Source organism: Sander vitreus, chromosome 20 (genome assembly GCF_031162955.1).
Source record: "Sander vitreus isolate 19-12246 chromosome 20, sanVit1, whole genome shotgun sequence".
Lineage (NCBI taxonomy): Eukaryota > Metazoa > Chordata > Actinopteri > Perciformes > Percidae > Sander > Sander vitreus.
The window spans coordinates 15,621,124-15,644,267 of record NC_135874.1 but is presented as its reverse complement, the minus strand read 5'-3'; the positions used below and the strand labels follow the sequence as shown (position 1 = coordinate 15,644,267).

At 40.9% G+C, this 23,144-nt stretch overlaps 2 protein-coding genes across 2 annotated transcripts in view; both read right to left on the bottom strand.

The window, feature by feature from the left end:
* Positions 1-19,654, bottom strand: part of unc79 (unc-79 homolog, NALCN channel complex subunit) — a 32,867-nt gene extending 13,213 nt beyond the window's left edge. The window contains exons 1-26 of the mRNA XM_078278010.1: positions 19,553-19,654; positions 18,080-18,200; positions 14,505-14,818; positions 13,581-13,751; positions 13,290-13,385; positions 13,126-13,181; positions 12,232-12,361; positions 12,032-12,096; positions 10,690-10,778; positions 10,263-10,303; positions 9,734-9,762; positions 8,364-8,593; positions 8,095-8,266; positions 7,722-7,952; positions 7,222-7,412; positions 6,265-6,388; positions 5,262-5,402; positions 4,523-4,738; positions 3,947-4,174; positions 3,470-3,611; positions 2,711-2,790; positions 2,479-2,627; positions 2,158-2,315; positions 686-867; positions 366-567; positions 47-229 (exon numbers count right to left, since the gene is read on the bottom strand). Of these exons, the coding sequence (XP_078134136.1) occupies positions 47-229; positions 366-567; positions 686-867; positions 2,158-2,315; positions 2,479-2,627; positions 2,711-2,790; positions 3,470-3,611; positions 3,947-4,174; positions 4,523-4,738; positions 5,262-5,402; positions 6,265-6,388; positions 7,222-7,412; positions 7,722-7,952; positions 8,095-8,266; positions 8,364-8,593; positions 9,734-9,762; positions 10,263-10,303; positions 10,690-10,778; positions 12,032-12,096; positions 12,232-12,361; positions 13,126-13,181; positions 13,290-13,385; positions 13,581-13,751; positions 14,505-14,818; positions 18,080-18,200; positions 19,553-19,574 (3,763 nt within the window). The 5' untranslated portion in view covers positions 19,575-19,654. The remainder of the gene's footprint in view (positions 1-46; positions 230-365; positions 568-685; positions 868-2,157; positions 2,316-2,478; positions 2,628-2,710; positions 2,791-3,469; positions 3,612-3,946; positions 4,175-4,522; positions 4,739-5,261; positions 5,403-6,264; positions 6,389-7,221; positions 7,413-7,721; positions 7,953-8,094; positions 8,267-8,363; positions 8,594-9,733; positions 9,763-10,262; positions 10,304-10,689; positions 10,779-12,031; positions 12,097-12,231; positions 12,362-13,125; positions 13,182-13,289; positions 13,386-13,580; positions 13,752-14,504; positions 14,819-18,079; positions 18,201-19,552) is intronic.
* Positions 19,655-20,656: 1,002 nt separating this feature from the next.
* Positions 20,657-21,752, bottom strand: LOC144535138 (cytochrome c oxidase subunit 8A, mitochondrial). Its single transcript, XM_078277443.1, has 2 exons — positions 21,559-21,752; positions 20,657-20,873 (listed from the first exon to the last, which is right to left on the bottom strand). Exons 1-2 carry the CDS (start codon positions 21,673-21,675, stop codon positions 20,766-20,768), a joined length of 225 nt encoding a protein of 74 aa, XP_078133569.1. The 5' UTR covers positions 21,676-21,752; the 3' UTR covers positions 20,657-20,765.
* Between the last annotated feature and the right edge of the window lie 1,392 nt (positions 21,753-23,144).

Genomic DNA, 23,144 nt, shown 5'->3' with positions numbered 1-23,144 from the left:
GATTCAAATTGATAGACAGATTAATGGGCTGATCTGTGCTACTCACGAATTCGGTTGCTCAGTGACTCAGGGAGTGAAAATGCCCGTTTAGATTCTGTTGGGCCTCCCTTTACACTGTCACGGAGCGAACGCACACTCTTCTGCCGATTCCTGGCGAAGCGGGCCCGTCGTATCTTCCACATTGCTGCATCACTGAGGTTGGCTACGTTGGTTCGTACGGCTGTGATGGCTGTCAAAAGAAAGATTACAATTTGGAGCACTATTAGGCTGTAATGTTTATGTTACAATAAATATTCTGTCAAGAAACACGCAGAGTAGGTGGAGTAGCTGTAAAAACTCTGAATGTAGACATAGCAGCTATGTACTAGTAGGGAAAGGGAACTCCTTGTTGCAGTCCAGATGTAACTGAGCCTCCAGAGATAATGTTTCAAAGCGGTTGACAAAGAACTCCCAGCTCAGCGCAGGAACGTCTTTCTTCAGGAAGTGCAGCAGCAGGAGCTTGCTTAGGATGATGGGCCGATCCCTGACAACAGTGTCAAACTGGAAATCCAGGCACAGGCATAACCCCTGTATAATAAACAACACATACATGTAAATACACAGCAGGATATGAGTATATGCAGCTACATGAACACACATTTAAGTCCAATAAACACTGGACTTAAATGGGGGCTAACAAGGTCACCTGCAGGGCCGGCCTCTTGATGGTGTCCAGCAGCAGTCTGGCCCGGGTGGCCACAGCTGGGTTGACGTCCTCCACAGAGGCCAGGAAGCAGCAGAAAGCGTGGGCTAGGGAATACTTCAGCAAGTGGTTTTTCGTCACCGCACCGATGTCCAGAAACCGACACAGCACCGCTACCTTCTCCACTGGGAGTTTTCATAAGAATACAGAGTGTACAGGAACTTCAGACAAATTACACAATAAGAAGAGACAACTGAGCTGCCACATGTCTGGCCATAATTACCTAGTTATGATAAACAGAACAGGCAATGAGGTAATTGATGAAGATAAGTTAATGTATAAGCCTCTACTGTATTTCTATGTCATCAAATTGGTCTTCACATAATGGATGGGTATATCAATATGAATTATGTTTGTTAAAGAATTGAGAAAGTATGTAATACATTATATAAATACTATAAAAAATCAGTTAAAATATATAATATCTGTTTTATGTATCTTTGATATGTAACATTTATAAAGAGAGGTAAACAAAAAGTTTCGCTGTTCATCTTTCTCTATTTTTTAGCGTAAAAATAGTTTCTATAATTAAAAAAATAAGATCCTTCCAGTAATTTTTGCTGTTATTTATTATGAGTCACATTGAAATCTAAAAATAGACGCTTTATTCTGAAATCCATAAACTTTCACCCACTCTGGGCTGATAGATAGCACCAAGTGTTGACCACTAGGTGTCAGTGTGGCAGTCAAGAGACATTACAGAGTAGCACCACATTGTCTGTTTGTCTGATTGTCACATTTAAGGTTATATATATATATATATATATATATATATATATATATATATATATATATATATATATATATATATATATATAATATATATATAATGTGGTCATGATATAGAGACCATCAGCATTTGAACCTGTCATTATGGTGCCTCAGACTGAATGACTGAATTTATTTTATCATTTTCTAGAGTATTTATATACACAATAGGCTAATAACCTTCTTTACACCTTCTGAGAAATATTTACTGTATGTTTGGGGCTCCTCTCCTGTTTCCCTATTTTCATCCATTGAGTCAGAGGACCTGTCCTCTGTCTCAAGGTCATACAGCTCCTCTCTGCCAATCACAAAGCGAGAAAAACCTTATTAATCCCACAATTCCTCTTTGCCGCCTGTTTGAGCCACGGTAACCATGACAACTGAAGGAGGAGATGTGGGCAGGCAGTGGTTTAGGTAGCATATTATATAAACGGACTGGGAGTCTTCGTCTAACGGTTCATTCATACACAACCCCTTCGCTTGCAAAAATAAAATAAAAAAATAAAAACGGACGGTTTAGTCCAGTCATCATGATGCGCTTGATGAGGTGAGGTTGTACACTGTATGTGTCTCATCTTGAGAAATAAATGCAGATATCAGATATACACAATATAAGTAATATATATGCTTCTCTCTCTCTCTCTCACCTGCTTCAAATCGTATTTTCCAGTCTTTGCTGTTGAAGTTTGTGTTGATGAGGTTCCAAAAGATGTCCGCCCCATGCGACAGAGACAGCGCATGGAGAAGCTGAGGCACAGCCAGGGAGGCCAGCTGGCAAAACTCTGACTTCAACATGGACCACAGACTGTAACACAAACCCCAGGTTAGACACACCACCAAGTTAGACACACACACACACACACACACACACACACACACACACACACACACACACATTGCTTTTAAGCTGTTGGTTAAATACAACAACTTTACAACAATTTTGATTAAAAAGACCTGACAGCACACACCTCGGGATGAGCATCTTTTCCTGGATGTAGGCCAGGAACTGGGGGTGATCCTTGCGGGCAAGGTACAAACACTCTCCATGGAGACACAGGATCCTCAGACAGTTCAGCATGTTAAACAAGATATCAGGCTCCTCAAACTTGGACATGTCCTGGATACAAAGGAGATGTGTGAAATAAATCACAGAAAACATTAATGAATCCGTTTAGCCTCCGGACCTCGGTTTTATTATACCTGCAGAATGGTGTATATGAGCTTCAAAGACACAGGGAGCTGCTGGTAGGAGAACTTCTTATCAGAGTTATTCTTCATGGCTGGAAGGAAAAGTGTAGTGTTAGAAACAACTAAACTTTCAAGTTACTCTGCACTATTGCAGAGCAGACGTGGTTGAATGACAAGTGTGAAACATATCGATGCAAACATGAGTTCTAAATCGATACCACTCTCACATCTGTAAGGTAAATGTGGAAATGGAGTTAGTAACCAGTTAACTTAGCTTAGCATTAGGACTAGAAACGGAGGGAAACAGCTATTTCTTGGTCGGGAGCAGTAAGTTTCCGTTGGTTGCAAGATTCTAGGAAGTCACTCCACCTGGCCAAGAACTAGGCCAAGACTAGCTACTAGCGGTATCTTTATATTTACCGTACAAACATGAGAGTGGTATCAATCTTTTCTAACTCTCCACAAGAAAGCAATTAAATATATTTCCCAAAATGTCGAAATATTCCTTTAAATATGAAGCTACTAGCTAGCCACCTAGAACTAGCTAGCCACCGGTAAATTTACTGTAGTTAATAGGTTAGCTTCATAGATACTATGGGTTAGCTTAGCTAAAGCAAACAAGCATATTTCCCAAAATGGTGAAGTATTCCTTATTAAGAATTATTGGTATTCCTCTGACAGATAAGGGTTAGGGTTAGGGTTAGTTCATTAAATTATATTTTGTTATGACACTTAATGATTTTTAACATTGTGTACAGAACTGATACACACATGGGTTATCAGGAGAATGGTTACTGGGGTTGTCAGTGTGCACGCCACATGGGTTGTCTCCTTCCTCACTTGCATTCTCAGCATCGAGGCAGAATTCTGGCTGAGACAACAACAAGGTCTCCTCCAAACTATCCGTAGGTTCCTGTAGAGGAAATCAAACACTTTCAAAATCTCCTTTATATGTTTCATACACTCATCAGTAATTCTGCTGAGCATGACATAGAGTCATTCATAAGTAATTTTAAAATTACCTATTTGTAAGTTGACGAAAACAAAGAGAGATGGAGATTAAAATGATTTAGAAATTTGTGTTTTATGTCATCTACGACAACACTGGCTCAGCCAGGCACAGTGGTGTTTTTGGTTGTATTGTGGTGGTTGACATGGGGGCTACGTGACATTCATTTTAAAGCCTTACCTGCTTAATGACCAGGGTTTATTTATATTAGACGTATGCAAAATCATGCTGTGTCTCACCACAAGGCGAATCTCTTCTCGGGGGGTCAGCCTCTCCAGGAGCTCACATCCCAGCTGGTAGCACAGGATACTGGATTGGCACAGGCTGCACTCTAGGGCCTTCTCATCCTTCTGGCAGGTGTGTGAGCCTCCCCAAGGGGCCTGGAAGACGTTGTTGATGATGCCCACGATATCCTTCCCCAGGCTGCTGTCTAGACCCAGCATCACACCGTCATCCTGGAGCTCCATCTGGGACAGCAGGAGATAGGGCCGTAAAAAAATGGAACAAAAAGTGGAGCACAACGCACACACATCAAGATCCCACTTGTGGGCATTGTTGTCGTTAGCCTTTATATGAATGAACAAGAAGAAGAATTGTGTACAAACAGACTTCAGTGGACATCCTTGGCATATGTTTAGTAATACAATATGATAGTGTTTGCATTATAAGACGTTTTGTGATTCCCATACAAATACCAAGTCCCTTTAAGAGTATGGTAGAAATATCACCATTGAGCATCGTAAATAGACCCGTAGTCCCTTTAGGAATATGATTATTATCATTTTAGCAATTTTTCATCAAGAAGGTGTGATCACCTGCTTTAGGATGAGGTCAAACATGAGGATGAAGCAGCCAAGGTTCATGTCATCATCGTCACAGTCCAAATCCAGAGCGCAGTGGCCGGTGGCGTGACCCAGGTTTTTGAAGGGGCTGCAGCGCAGGGGGCTGCGGAATGGGCTCCTGAAGGGGCTGGGGAATGGACTGAGGGTGTTGTGCTGCCCATGGCGTCCTGGATCTGACACCACGCTCACCTACGAGCAAAGAGAACATCTCTATATAAAGTAAAATATATGTGTTTGACTTCATATTCAAAGCATTTATGCCTCTGATAGTCTTTTAATCTGCAACGTTCCCCTGTTACTTTCAGATATATTGACACATGAGTGCAGAGTTGCTCGGCCATAAATTTCAATGATAAATCTACATCACAGTCAAGTTCAAATAAGCCCTTTAAGAGAGCTATATTTAGACACTGGAGGTTACCATGGCAACATACAGTACATCTCAATGAATGGTATAAAATAGAAGCAAGGAAGGAGTAGAAATCTGTCGTGATCCTAAGCAGGCATTTGACAGAATGCAAAATAACCAAAAACAAAACTCCCAAAGATGTAATAACATCAAGTCAGGTGATGTTTTAAGTAGAGTGAGGTGTTTTTTTGGAATATACTATAAGTCCTGACTTGTTACTGGGATAACACTAAATCAAAACGAGCTTTGAACCCTCATATCTTTCTTTTGGGGGAGTAGTTTTGGCATTGCTGTCTCCCTTACCCTACGAGCCCCAGTGTTGCCAGTAAGATCTGAGGCGCGTGCCTTCCTCTGATTGGCCAGCTCCTTCAAAGAGTTCACTCCATCAGAGAACATCCCAATCAGCAGCTGAAGAGGCACCACAATGTCCAGCTCTGACAACACCTGGGTCCAAAGAAGACACACAAATGTTTGAAGGGTCCATTCACACTAATCCTAAAAATATTTTTCTCCTTACTATGCAGATAGTTTAATATCATTGTATTTCCAATGCTAAAACGTTTGCCACCTTTCCAATACAATAGAGATGAATGGAATTTTGTTCATGCTGCTCAAGCATTGAAAAATCACATTAGATAAACTCTGATATTCCAGAAACAAATTCTAAGTTACTCAGGATGATGCACAGACATCATTGTGTTTTCATCAGGAACCATTTTCTTCTGAGAAAAAAGTAGTGAAAACTGCAGTTGTTGACCTTTTTTTAAATGTATTTTTCTATGTTATAACATAAACACTACATGCATGGCTGAATATCTGTAGGGTAAGAGAGGTAAATTGATGCTAATAACAATATAAATACCTATATCACACCATGAACATACCACAGATTTATACCATACAGAGAAAGATGTACAGAGTCAAACTGGGCACCACTTCACTGTTTGATTTGAATGTGACTTAATAAATGAGGGTAAATTAATGCAATCTTTTGATCATAGTTGTGACAGAAAACTTGAAATTGATCCATGTATACAGGGCAGCAAGCTGTGAGTGCATATGGGATGAAAGACAAAATCCCTCCTATCTCTCTCAGTCTCATTCAGTGACCCAGATCCATATTCAGCAGGGCCCCTGCCCAGACTCTCACACTCACACTCGACAACCTGTTCAATTCACACGCACTGTGGACAGAACCGCGGGATGTCAACTGGACATGATACAGCCTGTGTTTGTGTGCATGCTTGTGAGTGTGTGTGTGTGTGTGTGTGTGTGTGTGTGTGTGTGTGTGTGTGCGCGTGCTTACATGCAGCCACAGCAGAGCCTGCTCTTGCACAGACGCTGGGTAGCCAGAGAATCTGCAGCTGATAAAGCCAAACATTTCTTCCATGGAGAAGGGCAGGGGGCACAGCTCAATATCAAACATCTTACTGTAAGCAAAAGGCAAAACACAATATTACGTTCCTCGGATACAGTTACACAATCGCAGTGATATTCAGTTCACTCCTGTTATTTGTAATGTTCTTTCATGTTACAATTATGTTGTCCTCACACTGCCTCTATTTCATTTCCCCTTCCTCTTGTTTTTACATTTCAGTTTGTACACAGTTTAACCAAACAAGATACAATATGGTAATTGCTAACCTGTTGCCCTGCTACCAGTCTTTTTGCTAAGCTAAGCTCATCACCTCCTGGTTCTAGCGCATCGCATAAGAGTGGTATCAATCAACTTTCTGCAAGAACATTTTCCAAAATATCAAACTTCTCCATTTGCTTAGCTTTTCACTGATGATACACCTACTATTGATAAGCCCCTTAGTCCAAAATGCATCCACCTCTTTAGTCTGAGATTTTTCAGTGCTGCAAAAGCTAGCATCATGCATTATAGACCATTGAGACTGACAAGAGTATTTTTGGAAAAGAGCCTTCTTTGACGATTCTGTGGAATTCACACCAATCATTTATCTTTAATGTTTGGACTACTAAAAATACATATCTGTGATCAGACTGTATTGTAGCTGCACTGGAAATATCTTGACATCAGATCATGATGTAAGGAATAAGAAAAATACACCAGCAAATGACAAAACTGAAACCAAGGCACAGATTTGTCTGTTAATTGTGTATGTAAGGTATATCAGAATAAGCACAGCTACAAGTAACTTATAATAACTTTCAAATCTGCTTATATGCAAAAAGACATTTTTTTTTTATTACAGGAATAGCAACTACAATATGCAAACACTTGGAGGTGGTGGATTACCTGAGCACTTCCCGGAACTCTTTGAGCTGGTGGTCGGGCACCTCGGTGCGAATGGATTCCAGCCACTCAGGCATAAAGCACTCCCACAGTGGCTGACTGATGACATTGTAAGGTATTAGACACAGGATCCGGTTCAGGCCCTCCTTCAGCTGGGTCACTGTGCTACATGACTTGTCCCAATATCCTCCCACCTGGGGAAAAGTGTTAATGTACTGACTTAGATCAAACACAGCCAAGAGAGTTCAGATGGTGACCCGCCCTCCCTATTTTAATAAACCTCGGCCCTCAGTGACATGCTGATTTAATGATATATACTGTATAGCTGCTGCACAGGGCAACATGTTCAAATATGGATATTTGCAGTTATAATGTTACTGTTGGTTGTTTGTTCTGAATATAACCTTTTCCCACCCACATCCACATCTAGTATCAGCACCTACATCGGCTATGATTCCTTAACCTTATACTGTGTGTTTAGTTGACCTGGATGTTGGCCTTACCCTGGCAAACTCAACAGGCTTGGGCAGCAGACACATGACCATGACGTCAAATCGCACTTCACACACCGTCTTTAGCCACTTAGTGACAAACTGCGGCTTTAGCTTCTCCACCAGGCTTCCAACCTCATCGTCCATCATGTAGGCAGTGGAGTGAAACCACTGGAAGACCATGCTGACCAGCCGAGCCAGACTCTCTGTTGGCGTGTTCTCATTGGGTGTGCACAGGCTCACCTGCAGATGTGAGTGAAGGTCAGAGAAGCAAACTAATCAGTCAGGTAACCAAGTATTTAGCAGGGTAGTGATAAGAGGCCGTGCACTGTACACATCCTTATCTCCCAACTCCCTGTTATTGACAGACACTGTGATTACACACCAGGAACCAGATGCCAAACTGACTGAGGAGCCGCTGGTCGTGCTGGTCGTCCTCCTTGTTGTCAAACTCAATGTTGTCCAGAGAGTGGTGGGAGGCGGACAGGCCCATCTGACGACGCCTGTTCATCTCAAACTCACGCTGTTCTGCGTGAATTTCTGCCTCCTTGAGAAGGCTGGATGGGTATGGAGAGGATAACAGAGGATTCAGGTAAAAACAACATTAGAGGCATATGCCCTGTAACTGTGGCTGTGCAAACACTGTGAATGTACCTTATAACAGCTTCCACAGTGCACACTAGCTCCTCTGCTCCGCACTCCCTGGTGTTGATGGGAGGGGGCGAGGTCTGGTAAAGATGGGTCTCCGCCGCAGCCCCCACCTCATTACTGTGGTGGTTGACATGGCAACGCTTGCAGTAGCGGACAGGCCGGTTGCCATGGCGCCCACAGCAGCCAGCAGAGAAGCAGGTGACCACAGCCCTCCTAACATGAGAGCTACAATTCTGCAAAGCCAAGAAACAGGAAAGGAGGAGGAGATCAGTCGATTTTTTATTCTGGGCAGTAGGCAACAGAATAAAAATATCCCACAATCACAGCAAATCAGCCAATAATGTATTATGACAAGCCTCTAAAAATAAACATATTTACAGGCCTCAAAAGCAACTAACTGCTCTGAATATGACTATGGTCCTCTCCAATACGCATTTGTTTAGAGATGTTGATCTGTCCGCATCTGCAATGATAGAAAAACTCTTTATGTGTCCCTACGGTGTCTCAGGTTTCTAAAAATAAAAGGCATGGCACTAGAGAACCATCCTAATCTGATCAGCCTCTAATCTTGTGCCATTAGAGGGATGCAGTGCTCCCTATCAAATTAACGTATCTGTCCTCTGATGGTGAGTTCTGTCATTCACCCATCCGGCTTTCAACAACCAAAAACACTACCTGATGTTACTGATGTTGTTGTTGTTTACAGTATGTTCTATCTTGCATATCATGGTATATTTATAAGAAGCTATTTTCAGATGAAGATGAACGAGCTGGTGTAAATCCAGGTGGGAGTTTAAAGGGCTTTCTGAAATGAGTGTGACAACGCCTGATCAGAAAGGGAGGCTGTGGATTATAAACTGCTGGACAAACCAGGGTGGAGGCCAGCTGTTTCCCCTGACATCGGACGGCTGCTCGGCCTGACGGGAATACCTGAGATCATCTCACACTGAGTTTTCCCGGTGTCTCCCTAGAAACCAGCAGGGAGCGCCCTCAGCAGTGCGTTCAGCAACAGCAAACAAACATCACCCCCCAGCAGCTTCATTTGAAATGATGTGGCCTTTACTGAGCTATTCCAGTGAATTGACTTCTCAGTGAAGAAAACATTTCCAGTTCATAAATAAATGACCTATTATATGTAATAATAGGTAACAATGGATTTCATGAAACGTCTTCCTCCACAAGGTTCAATGTGTTAAAACCACTTAAAGCGTGTTTTTTTTGTGTTTTGTATGTGCAGTTTAAGGCAAGACTTCATTAATTTGAAGATGTAGAGAGGTTAATCAGTAACAACAAATCACTGCAAAGGTTAATTTGTCCTTAATATGGAGAGACATTGAGAGAGTAGGCAGTTGCAGTACAAATACAAATCTTACCTTCTTTTGACAAATGGCAGATATTTCTGCTGCAAAGACAAATTAACAAAAATGTTCAATTTTCAGACAAGAGAAGTAGCTTTTTGAAATTAGTCATATGTGTCATTGGAAAATTAAAACTTTTCCTAAAACTTTATATACAGTATATAGCAGCTTTTATACATTGCACATATACGTACACTGCCTAAAAACCTCTCTGTTTTCACTGTAAAGCAAAAATGAATGACATTTAAAAAAGGTACTCGAAAAAGGTTATATTATTATAAACACCTCTGTTTAAATATATCCTCAGATGACTAAACTTTAAGTATCAGATTTAACTATGGCTTTAAACATAATCAAAGTAAAGGAACACGTGCACATATAATAACCTCTGTCATATTAAAATGCTAAAAATCTTTCTGTATATAGTACATTATACTGAATATATTCTACATATGTCACATTTACATTATATATGTCTCTTTGTCTGTGGGGAGCAAGACAAACTGAGAGACACTCAAACACCTTTTTGTTTGTGAACGCTCACCTTGGGGAAGGAGTACATCAACAAGCCATTCAGCGTGGTCTCTGAAAAGGTCAAAGAAATTAATAAACAATGCTTGATTTATAGGCAAACTGCTCAACATACAATTCCACCTAGTGTATACACAGCAGTCTCAACTTCCTAACAGAGCTAGAAAACAAAATATCTTCCCTCAATATCAAAGAAAATGCAAACTGCAGAGCCATGCAATTATAACACGTACTATACGCTGGAGAAAAGAGGTTGTGTGGTTTCGTGATGATGATCTCATTATCAGCGTGAGGGAATTAAGTAACCATGGTGATGTATTTTTCCCTGGGTTAAAGTGAGGAATAATGAAGCAGGCAATAGGTGTATGTTTTGAATGGCAGCTCATTGAAGGAGGGGAAGAATCTAGAGGATGGGGAAAAGAGGTAAAACAGAAGCATACCCCGCTATCCTCTGGCTGCACTCCTCGCATATATAAAGAGGAGGGGGCTTGTCTCCCAGGGCAACAGAAAGAGTAGGATCTATACACATCTGTAAAGTAAGAAAGGTAGAGTTAGAATATGGATGGGGTATTTAAAATGTGAACATACAGATACTTTGAGGTTCAATTTTCATACAAACGAGAGAAATAAACCATTTCTGCTAATTTAGGGACTGTACAAAAATGATCTGGTGTGGACGGGGACTGAACATTATGCTTCAATTTTCAAAAAGTAATTCGTACAAATCATTGTTGCCATTAATAACCAAAAGTGGATAAAGTGTTTAAGATGGTGTATTTCAATTTAAACCTTGGAATAGAATTAAACATAACAAAATGATACATCCTGTTTAGCAAATACTCAAATATAACAATAGTGACGTGATCTCTGAAAGGTTCAACCATTAAAGGCATTCTCCGAAAGAAATATTTTGACTACCCTCCTTTCAGCAAAAAGAAAAAAACAACCCTCCCTTTTTCTGAATCCTCCTCCCCCAAATGTTTTTTCGTACAGTCCCTTGGAATAGACTATCATACACTACATTTACTAAAGCTAACATTTTCCATTTGTCTCTCTTACATAGTACTCTCCAAGGGTAGTATAACATTATCTAGCCCAAGAAATCATTTGGCACCTATACCTGTCTCCCCACGCCTTTGTGTGGATGGCTGCGTGCATATGCTGCACTATGTTCCCTTGCAACCTTTGTCTGGCCCTGTGCTAAACCTCAATGCTCGTGGCCTCAATGTTCAGATGGTGCACTGTAATTTAGTGTGCTCACTTGATGCCACCCATCCTCAAGGGCTGCACGGGGTCACCGCTTCCAATTAAGCCACCCTCCCCCAGTACCCCCTCCCTGCTCCTGGTAATTGAAATCCGCCCCTGTCCATGCCCCTGTTCCTACTCTATTTGTCAGTTTTGAGCACAGTTGAGTAAGGGCATGCGAAGCTGATAAAGCAGAACAGCAACAGCAGAGACTGGAGTAGAGTAGCATAGAAGCTGTTATCATTTCCCCACTCTCACTGATTTATTTACCGAGGGGCTCACAAAAACAAACACACCGACACACACAGTTGAACTCGGCGAGGCAATCTGGCACATGCCCCATGCATTCCCGAAGTTGTTCTCAAGGGAAGCAGCTTTTGAATACAGAGTGTGCTGCTAAGTGCTAATCTATCCTCTTACAGTAATAAGGCATGCTAGACGTAAAGGGATGTGGGATCCAACAACCATAAGTGTACCTGTGATGTAAGAATTAATATCTAAGGCTTATTTAACATGTGTTTTTAAGACTGAAGTCACCTTGACAGCAGGTTTATTGATAGCATTGTGGCACTCGATATGTTGACAGTGGATGGGGTTCCAGGCTGATCCAGGAAATGGAAGACAGGCAGAAGATTGGCAGCGGGAGTGGAGTAAAGAAGAAAAATGGGGGATAGGTTAGACCTTTAGTAAGTTCAAGGGCAGATCAAGCAGCAGATGTGACATTAAGAGAATCTGACCTGTGTACTGAAGCCCCCTGTATTCACTGATGGCTCCTGGCGGCTTCAGGTTGGGCCAGTAATGAAACAGCATCTGCACAGCTGGAGGCTTTACTTGGGATGGGCCATAGGATATGACATAAAGAAGGTCCTGCACACAGTACAAACATCAACAGTTATTACAAAGTGCATGATATTCAAATACATATATTTGCATACTAATGAATAGAAAGCAACTAGTTGAAGGTTTTAATTCCAACATGCTTTATATCAATTTTAAAGACTAAATGTTGCCTGATACCCATTGTTTCATTTTTTTTTTATATTAAGGACCTTATATATATTTTTGTTTTAAAAGGAATAGACAAAAATGGACACCGTTCTATGGTCGCTATATATGAAGCTAGCACCAGTAGACCGTTAGCTTAGCTAACAGTTAGCTGAAATGTAAAAGCAAGTTGTAGTTTCAGGGGTAGTCATGCACTGTTTTTTTACATTTCAGTTTTTGTATGAATTAAAGAAACAATATATAACATGTTAATTAGTGAGCTTAGGCTGGTAGGAGAGTTTTATTTACCTTAGTTTGAACAGAGCCAGGCCATAGATATAAATACGGACACCTCGGCCAGGGGCTTACAGATGTTACAGATGGCTAATTCTACCAGGCGTGTTTATTAATTTGCAATGTCCCTTCTCAAATTAATCAAAATACACTTAACAAAGGTTTCGATTTCTAATAGCAACTGCTGTAGTGGATGCTGATTTGTCTTATATGGAAAGTAAACCCCAGGAATAGGCTTTTATTTTTTTGAGATAGACAGATTAAAGAAATGCTAAACAGAGGCAAACCTTCCATTGTGCTTTACAGTACACACATGACCATATATCTGCATTATGTGTTTAGAGGGGAAGTACCTTCCACACTTCCTGTTTGTGCTTCATTAGACACTCCAACAATTGACAGTGATACACTAGAAAGAAGAAGAGACCAGTTTAAGTAGAGCGCCATTACTGCCTAACATTACAGTCTAGGTTATTTCTGCATGCAAGCTTCAAAAGCAGCCAATATGATGGGTTACCTGGATTTGTGGTGTACTGCATTGCAATCATGAGCATGGAGGAGGCAGACAGATTGACATAGGCCGGGACTCCCCCCTCCCTCCGAGTGGAGCCCACTACAGACGAGCAAGGAAGAGAAAGAATGAACTTCACTTCCCCGTTGTGTTTAAGATAGTAGTATATCTTTTGATGAAAATAACATGAATACATTTCATCAGTCACCAATTATCCCACCGTATAGGTACAGTTTCATTATGACAGGAAGTGAATTAGTTACTACACTAAATGATCTTATGATAGGTCATACTCACATATAGCCATGGGGAGGAAAGAGGTGCTCAGGTACTCAATGATGTCTTTGTGGAGAAAAGGGGGAAATGTGGCTAAGGTGGAGATCATAGTATAGGGCAAAGTGCTGAGAATATCATCACTGAGAAAGGGCAGGAGGCAAGTTGTTGTGTAAAATATGGACTGTCCCAGATCTGATGAGAAAGGGAAAAACGCAAAAAAAAGACAAAGAGAGATACACAGACACTCATTCAATTAACGGTACATACAGTATTCACATACTGTATGCACCCACAGATGTCAAAGTTACATGGAAATGTCATTAAATATTTTTATATATTATAAAAACAGTGAAATAAAGGAAAACATTTGGAATATGAACTTTAGCTGAGGGCAGTGAGCTTTTTTTTTTAAAGCCACTTAAGTACAATTTGCCCTCAGGAAAAGTAGAGCATTCTAGTCAAGGAGAAGGGTTTTCATGCTTTTGAGCCTTTTTTAACAGTGGTAAAATATTCATGAAAAACAAGAGCACTGACTGTGATGCAGCCTTGGGCCCGTGAAAAACAGTGTGGAAATAAATAATTCTCAGATGTATTCTGAATGTATTGAAAAAAAGAAAACATTATATATGCCTATGTGTGTATCCATTTAACTTATATAATTGCACATGAAAACATAAGTAAAACATTTTTCCCACTTTACATAACAAACATGCAGTCAAGTATGATACACAGAAGAGAAGGCCTATGTCTGGTGTATCCAATGGCTTATGAGCGATTAAGTTGATAGGATCCAGCGTGCTCCCAATCACCCCATGCATCCCTCAAGATCCTCAGCAGGACTTCTCTCCTCCAGTTACAAAAGAGGCCAAAAAAGCAGCAGTGGCTTCATGCAGGCCAGGCTCGGGATGATGATGACAAACAGTGGTGCACTGGGCCTTGACTCACCATGCTGACCATGCTGCAGCAGGGGCACCAGGTCAAGCAGGGTCACGAGGGTCACATAGAGGCCCTGATAGTCCAGAGAGGGGTACTCTGAGAGCTGAGCGTCCCGACTCTGCTGCCCCTGCCCCCCGCGGTCTGACGGGGCATCGCGCAGAACGCTGTAAAGGAGGGAGCGAGTAACTGTAGGGTTGATGGAACTGACTTGTGGTCTTAGAGATGGGGTGAGTGGGAATGGCACAGGAAAAAGACACATGGTCATGGGCACGGCCAAATTGGAAGCTTCCTGGTTCTCCTTCCTGCCTGTGCGGGACAGAATGCTGCTCCGGGGCGGGAGGGGAGGGGAGGGTAGGGGAGGGGAACAAGGGAAAAAAAGAGACAACAAAGACACAAAAAAACAGCACATTACATTGAAATGGCACTACAGAGACAGCGTAAATAGAAAAAAACAAACCCAGATAAACCCCACATAGGATGCAGTGTCTCACTATTTGACTGTATCACTGAAGGCATGGGCAATTTTTCCCTGCTTTGTCTGTTCAGAGTGACTTTAATTCAATTTATTTCGTTTTGTCTATCTTTGCACTTGGAAAACAAAAAAAACATGAGCACAAACTGCAATGATCACTGCATCTCATGCGTATCTGGTGACAAGGAGCAAAAATATAAAAAAATGGCATGTTTTCAGTGGCAACCCCATACTTCTCAAAAAAGGCACAGTGCAAATGACTGTCCCTCGATGGCTGCCATCTTCCAATCAGCAAGGTCAGAGGCTACCATGCAAAAAGGCAAATGAGCCGTGGAATAAAAAAAGAAAAAAAAGAAATTTCCTTGTCTTTAGTGGGGCTGTCAAGGATGGGAGTGACACCAAATTGGTTCGGGAAAATACAGAGGTGACACTTTTGAAACATGCTTCAGCCAGTAATAAACATGTGTGTGAGGTTAGATCAAGTGCTCCTAGGTCACAGCACATGTTTATTGCGCCAGAGAAATAATGTCCGTATGCATACGTTATGATACTGTACCAGTATCATCAGGAGAAATAATAAGATCCAACAGGCATATGGATTCAGGTTTCTAAAATAAATGTAACTAATCTACGGTAAAGGAGAAACTATAATGACAAAGGAATAGGTTGTATCAGGGGAAGATGACTGGTAGCAATATGTTTGTGAGCTAATGTAGGATGGACAATTGTGTTTGTTGTCCCCTGGGGAAGGTGGTGGTTATATTCAATTTTAAGAGAGGAAAAACAAAAAGGGAAAAAACTAGTTGGGTTGAGTGTGGAGCGTCTAGGGTGGAGGAGGGGGAAGGGGGGATTGGGGGGGGCAGAGAGCATTGCTCTTTTTACTGCACATTATTAAAGAGCTAAGCTGTTCTATCAGGCAAATGATTCGGATTTATCAAGAGAGCCCAGATTATAAATTCTGATGTATTGTTTTTGTTATTGTTTTTATTTTGAAAGGTCACTCAAAAAGTGGAGTTACAGCATTCTCGGCAAGTGAGAAAGGGGATTTCAAGATTTTTTAACATAACATTAGATGCATAATGTTGAGCTTAACAGTTTATACTGTCAACAGCAGAATGTAACATTTTCTGACTTATCCCCTCAAAGTTATACTCTGTAAGATTTTAATCAGTGTAGATTCATTCATAAAGCTGTGTTATTATATACAGCGTAAACTCAAACTGGACTAATTCACAACAACAGACTGTATCTCAGAGTATGACTTTTTCACTGCCCATTTCTCATATAGAACACATCATTATTTTGAACAATGAACATAGAGATCAACAGACACGCTCACACGCACTGAACACACAAAGACCCACACATATGTGCATACACACACACATACATACAAACGACAAAGAATTACAAACATGTACAACACATAAAACACATGTAGAAATGCACTGATACAGACACATGACATACATTAACTGTCAAACCCTGCACTGGCAATACAAAATCATTGACTGCGTGTGTGTAGCAGGAATTTAAAGCACAATCAGACTTCCTAAAGTTACAGAATTACAGAGAACTATGTCTAAACCATACTATATATTCTCAGAGTGATAGAGTTTGGCATGAAGTCAGCATGGCTCACTGATGCAAAGAGCTCAATCTGACCTTCGAGAAATATGACACAGCTTTGCCTCTTCTTTAAGGAAGCATATATAAAGTAATTGTCAGTAAACAGAAAAACGTAACCTTTCTTTATTTTCTGTTCTGCATCTGACCTGTGCTAAAACTAAAATTGGTGTGTGAATCAACAAACACCTCCTTTGGCCATTTCAGTTTTTCTTTCCAGGAACATGACACACGCCTGCTCCACTTTTTAAGGCTCACTACTCTTACTTTCTCACTGTCGTTCTTTTTCATTTCCCTTCTTTCTTTCTTCACCCCGGGCTTCAGAAGGCACAGACCTGTGTATGGATAATCCTGGAGTCCCTGCTGAGGAAACTAGACCCCTCTAATGGTGGGGAGAATTACTTGTTCTGCATATCTGAGGCTAAGAAGCTCTGCTTCAGGGAAAATAATAAGAAGCTGTTAACAGTGGCATCATTCCTTTCGCACTCAAATGCCCCTCAGAGACCAAATCATCACTTGAGTTTACACAGATTCCCACAGTTGCAGCCCCTGTCATGTTCCATCTGTGCCAAAGACATAAGATAGGCCATGTTTAAAAAAGCACAGTGGCTGCTGGTGCTGGACAGCCCCTCAGCAAAGCACAAAGTAACCAGGATACTTTGTGAGCATCACTCAGCAGAGGAATAATCCTTATGGGGCTTAGGCATAAAGTGTAGAATTGAGGCTGGCTGCCAATCTTAAATAGATTGCACCCTAAGCTGATAATAACAATAAAAGTGGGGCATACAAGTTCAGCCTCCAGTAATCCCATCCTTTTTGTAAATTAGCTAATAAGTTTGGACAGCACTAATATTTTCTGTGAAGCCAGCAGGCAGGAAGACTAAACCAACCATATGACATATCAAATGATCCTATCACTGCAGCCTACTCTGATATGGAAGAAGCTCCAGCTGGAAAAACAGGGACATGACACATCGTGAAATCTGATGTGTCCAAAATGGCTGCCTACTTGACCTGTGTTGGAGGAGGAAATAACAAGCTGTTCCTTCCTCAGGCTTTCACAGCACCCAGGGGAGCAGGCTGACCCTGCAACTGCAGAGCTGAAGGAGCTGCCCTGCACCAGGCCCCTCTGGGAAGGACACAACAGGCCACCCCAGGGAAGCATTCATTTAACAGGCAACCACTGAATCAATAAACATCACTGAGCCATCTATCCCTGCTGCTGCTTTAAAACAACACCATAACTGAAGGAAATCTGCTCCATCTTCTATCTTTCAAAACAGGACAAGCAGTAGACACAGTTGGCCACTTCCCTAACTTCCTCTTGACATACTAAATTCATATTAATGGTGTCACTGTCATCTCTTTCAAGAAGTGTGTCAGAACAACCTGCTGTAAGTTATCTCGTCTGATGTGAGGAAGCTAAATAGCATTCACATTCTACAGTCTGTTACTTCACCTGTTAGCTCCAAAGCAGGGTACTTACCTGAGCAGGGTTTGGGAAAAGTATTTCAGTGTGTTTGCAATGTCTGTTCCGGAGGGCACAGGGTAAATATTGTGTTGCACACGGTTGTGATACTCTTGCAAGTATCGTATCTTAGAGGCAACTAGACAAAATAAAGAGCAGAGTAACAAGCAAATCAACACTAGTGAGACTATCATATGAATCTGAGTGCACAGATAAGGCAAATGGTAGAACATGCATGGAGCTGTATTTCTTGGTTCATGTAAGACGGCATGTAACGTGGATGCTGCAATTATCAAGTCAAACAAAGAGTCTCTGTACCCATGGCTGTCTGGCCTTCACTAGGGGACCTTTTTTTGCAGCATTGAGGTCACAGGAACCCCGAGAGGAAGCAGTAACCTATTGCTTACAGAAACAAGCTCATGTACAAAAGGTTGCCAGTTCAAGTCCCAAGACAAGCTGGGAAAATGCAGTCAGCATGAGACATGAGAGAGGGTTTACTAATCCCTTTGCAGATGATACTGTGAGACATGTCAGCAACTTCTATGTTGAACTTCTCCCTCAGGTCAGGGTTTTAGGTATAAACGTGTTATTTTTGTCGGGTTAAATTAAGAGTTAAATTAAGTTGGAGCGGGTGTTCGCTGACCCATTTTCTGTGACTGTGGGCAGTGGTGTTTAGCTTCCTCCCTGACCTGTAAATGACAAACCAAAAAATAAAAAATAACAGCTGCAGGCTTTAAGCATGTAAAGTATGTGCTGGAAAACAAACTGTAGCACACATGCTTCTCATCGTATTTTGATGCCTAAAAATTATAAAGATAACAGCTGACAATTTGTTGTTCTCTGTTGTTTTTCTGATTTATATTGACCACTAAACAATCAGCAACACTGCCAATTGAAATGGAAGCCCCAAACACCAAGTCTGACCCCATATGTTACGTCAGTTATACACTAAAAAACGAGCAATATGTGATTACAAGTGTGCAGAGATCATTCAGTACTAATATTGAAGAAATTCTGAAGATAGGGGGTGCTTTCCACCTGTTCAAAAGCAATCGGAGGATTTAGGAGGAAATGAACAAGAGCCTTCAGGACGGTGTGATCAAACCACGTTATTGATCACTCTAATGCCACCATATTGTTCAGTAAAGAATCTGTCAGGTCGACCTTGAGACCAGCAGCACACCTCGCTTTCTGCACGCGCCTCATTCAGCCAAGTCAATCAAAACAACACAAAAAGATAGCATGACGATGTAGCCATTACATTGTTTTCCCTTGCCGAGAAATATACATATATACACAGCGGCTTCCTGTGTGCGCTGAGCCCTCCATCCTCTGCAGTGAGAGGACGTGTTGCAACCTGCCATGGCAACCGCGGTTTTATCACCAAGGACAGCTCCCCTCATTCGCTTTCTTGATTCAAACAAAAATCACATTTCCAGTTTCCAAACCTCCATGACAAGACAGGAAAAACAGACACACAGCCGTACTTACACTGCTCTGCCTTCGTAGACATTTCGCAGACACTTTGGGAACCGTTAAACCCAGAATGTCAATTGTTTTGGTGTTTTTTTTCCTCCCCGGCGTTGTGTTTCCTTCTGTCGTGAAAAAGTGAATATAGCCTCCTTGCAGCCCAGGCTCGGCTTGATTGTACCACTCTGAGCGATGGATTTGTACACTGTGGCTTTTTAGCGGTGGTGCGGTCGCTTTTAGCGGAATTAAAACTAAAACCCAATTTTGTGAGTTTGATTTTAATTTTGAGAATTGTATTCTTTCGGGGCAGAGAGGAACGTTGATATACATCTGCCACAGCATACCTTTCCAAATGGACTGATCCACCTTTGACAAATTGTCATTCAAGATTTCCAACAACCCCATTAGTCCTCTTTGAACATTATAGGAGGGAAATACCAAGGAAATTGGTGTGTTTGTCGATATATTCCTGCGCATTTGTGGATCTGAGCTGCATATAAAAGCAGAACATGCAACAGATGGTTGTTACATTGTAATTATCATAAGCATGACGTGTCTTGCATGGAGCAAAGTTATATTTTAACTTATTTTAACATATTTTGTGTGTTTTAGGAAATTCAGATTTTCCCTTTGTTTTTTATTGTATTTCCTAATTTTGATAACAGGCAGTGAATATACTGGTCTATAGGCTAATATTAATCCCCAGTAACACATCAACAAGAAGGCTTTGAGTAAGAGTGATTCATTTACAAATATAGGCCTACTTATATACCATTCTTCAAGCCTGTGATACATGCAGCATTTTTTTTAAATTAAGTTCTGCATCCTTTTGTAGGAGCAAAATGCAGCTGAAAGATAAACAGACTCCAGGGTCTGAACCACTGACAGACTGACAGACAATTCCCATTATAGTTTGAACTGTTGGTGTATTTCCATCTCATCTCCAGCTGATTGGGAGCAACATCCTGTCACTGCACCCTTGAATAACCCATTTGCTTACAACTGTTTATGCTATGAAGCAAATATTAAGCATTTTCCAAACATTACAGTAATCAGACCCATCAACAAATTGGCCTATTTTTTATACATCCCATGTCTTAGAAATAAAACATACCACAGCAGATATTATATCAAAGTCTTTATAGAAGGTAAAGAGTTTCATCATTAAGTTTTATTTCCCTTCATGACATACACATTGGAAAAATCCACACACAATAACTTGTGTACATGGGAGTCAGGTTTGTGGAGGTGATCGCTGTCGGTAGTCTGGGATGTGATGCATGATCCATCCAGCTGGGCCCAAGAGAGTCACAGCAAACACACATATAGCAAAGAAAGATTGCTGTAAGAAAGAGAGAACATAAACATAATTGCATGAAGAAAGATTTTTTATGACACATTTCAAGGCACTGTCTTACAGCTCCTAAACCTCTCCTGTCATCAGCTAGAGGTTGAATTAAGGGAGAGAACACCTGTGTTCAAAACAGAAGGACTTGATCTCAGTGAGTCACCGGGACATATAACAGCAGCCCCCATTTATATCGTCCTACTATGCTATTCCCTTTGTCCCTCTGCACTCTGGTATTCCTAACCTGAGCCAGGCTTTGTAAAAGCCCCTGTGTACGTCCCTGAGGACAGATCAACAGATTTATAGTGGCATAAACACCGGCCGCTATGTTGCAGTTCCATCATAGGATCCCTTTACAGAGAGCTTCACACTGACTTAGGAATAACAAATGAATAAAACATCTCTCCCACTCTACAGACTGGGGAACACAGTTCGCTTGAATTCCTCGCATTAGGGGAAATACAGTGAAGTATCACAGATACTGACTTCCCACGACTGTTGCACTGTTTGTATGGCAACAGGGTCCTTATCATTTGATTAATTGTAATTTAGCATCAAGTTAGCACACAAAAACATCCCTGAGTCCCTGATGTTGCAGTACATTATGATACAAACAACATGGGATGTCTGTCTATTCAACTTCTACCAAACAACTACTAACAAAGATATTCAGTCCTACCACTGGCCCGATCTTTTCTTTGGGCGGCTTGCTGTAGATGGTTGACCTGTGATTTTGCTGAATGGCTTTCATCAACGTGGACCAGCTCAGTGTGGGTCTCCTAAGAAGGGAGAACATCGTTCTGCTCACAAAGTCACTTGCATCTACTGGAAAATGTTAATGTTCCTGTGGAAATTTCTCCTCATATCCTGTGAGATACTAACAGATAGTCACTACTTTCATCTAATTCCCACCACTGTTCCTGGGAGGAGTTACTTCCATGGGCCAAAGACACTCATGTAAACATACTGACTTCTCATCAGGATAAGAATTATGGCCTTGTCTGTAAGACCATCAAATTAACTGTACAAAAAAACTCTGTATAATAGGGATTCTACATTGTAATGAACTCTTGACAGCAATTGTATTTAAATATGGAGTTTTACTTAAGTTAACAGCAATCAACCGATCCAATATTTCTTCAAAACTTAAATTTACAACTTAAGTGGACCAATTTTAACATAGGCTTCCAATAGATAGTCAGGCAATTAGTTAAAATATGTGGATATTTACAATGAATATCAAGAAGAAACAAATGGGCAAAATCTGTCAAGTTTTAGAGTTATTATCAGTATCTTTCATATTTTTTTATTTTCAAAGATCAGGTTTTAGCATAAACTCTTGCACATGAAGAATAAATAAAATAAAAATGCCAAAACTGTAACATGCAGGGTTGAAACTGATGTTCTAGACATGGCTGCAGAGGGAAATGATTAAGTAGAAAAACAGATGAATTGTTCTGGGGGGGGGGGAATGCAATTTTGCCATGCATTCTGGATTAAAAAGTTTTTATCGTTGAATAGCACCAAATCCAATCCCTAGCGGAAAAACATCAACAACAATAAAGCTTAAAAAGTCCTTTATCATCCTCTACAAAAACTCACCACAACATGAACATATAGGCCTAGGGTCAGTCTATTATCTGAATTGATGACCCATATTGCACTAATTTGCCAGATTAGAATAAACCAAAATTTACGTGCTTGGTTTTACAGGAGTCCCATTCAATTGTCTTTCCCTATTACCTATTCAATGTACTCTTGTGTTATTATGACGTCTTACGGGGCTTTAGAATGTATAAAAATTGGGGATCCTGTTTATAGCAAAACTGCAAAAATGACCTCTGAGTCCATAAATGATGATTAAAAAGAAAAGCCACACTGTACAGTATGTGTCAAAGACGTTTAACCTACATTAGATGTATTGTGTCGCCCTCAACAGGAGGCCAAAAAAACTTCAATCAGAGGGCATTACAATAAACCAATTTGTACAGTGTGGGTTCACCCAGCTGCATATGGTAGCCTACGTAGATTAGATGGTTTCAAACTTTGACATAAATTCCCATGGCGTAGTTTCGTGTTATAGTTTACGTAATCCCACGTAGACAAACCTCTATAAAAGAGATATAAGTTAATAAATAATAATAACAAATATATATGATGTTGGGGAATGATGTTTTCATTCAACTACCCCTACATTTCGATCATCACGATTCACTTCTGTACTACTCACTACTCCGATTGGTTATTAGGGCCCACTGCCAAAAT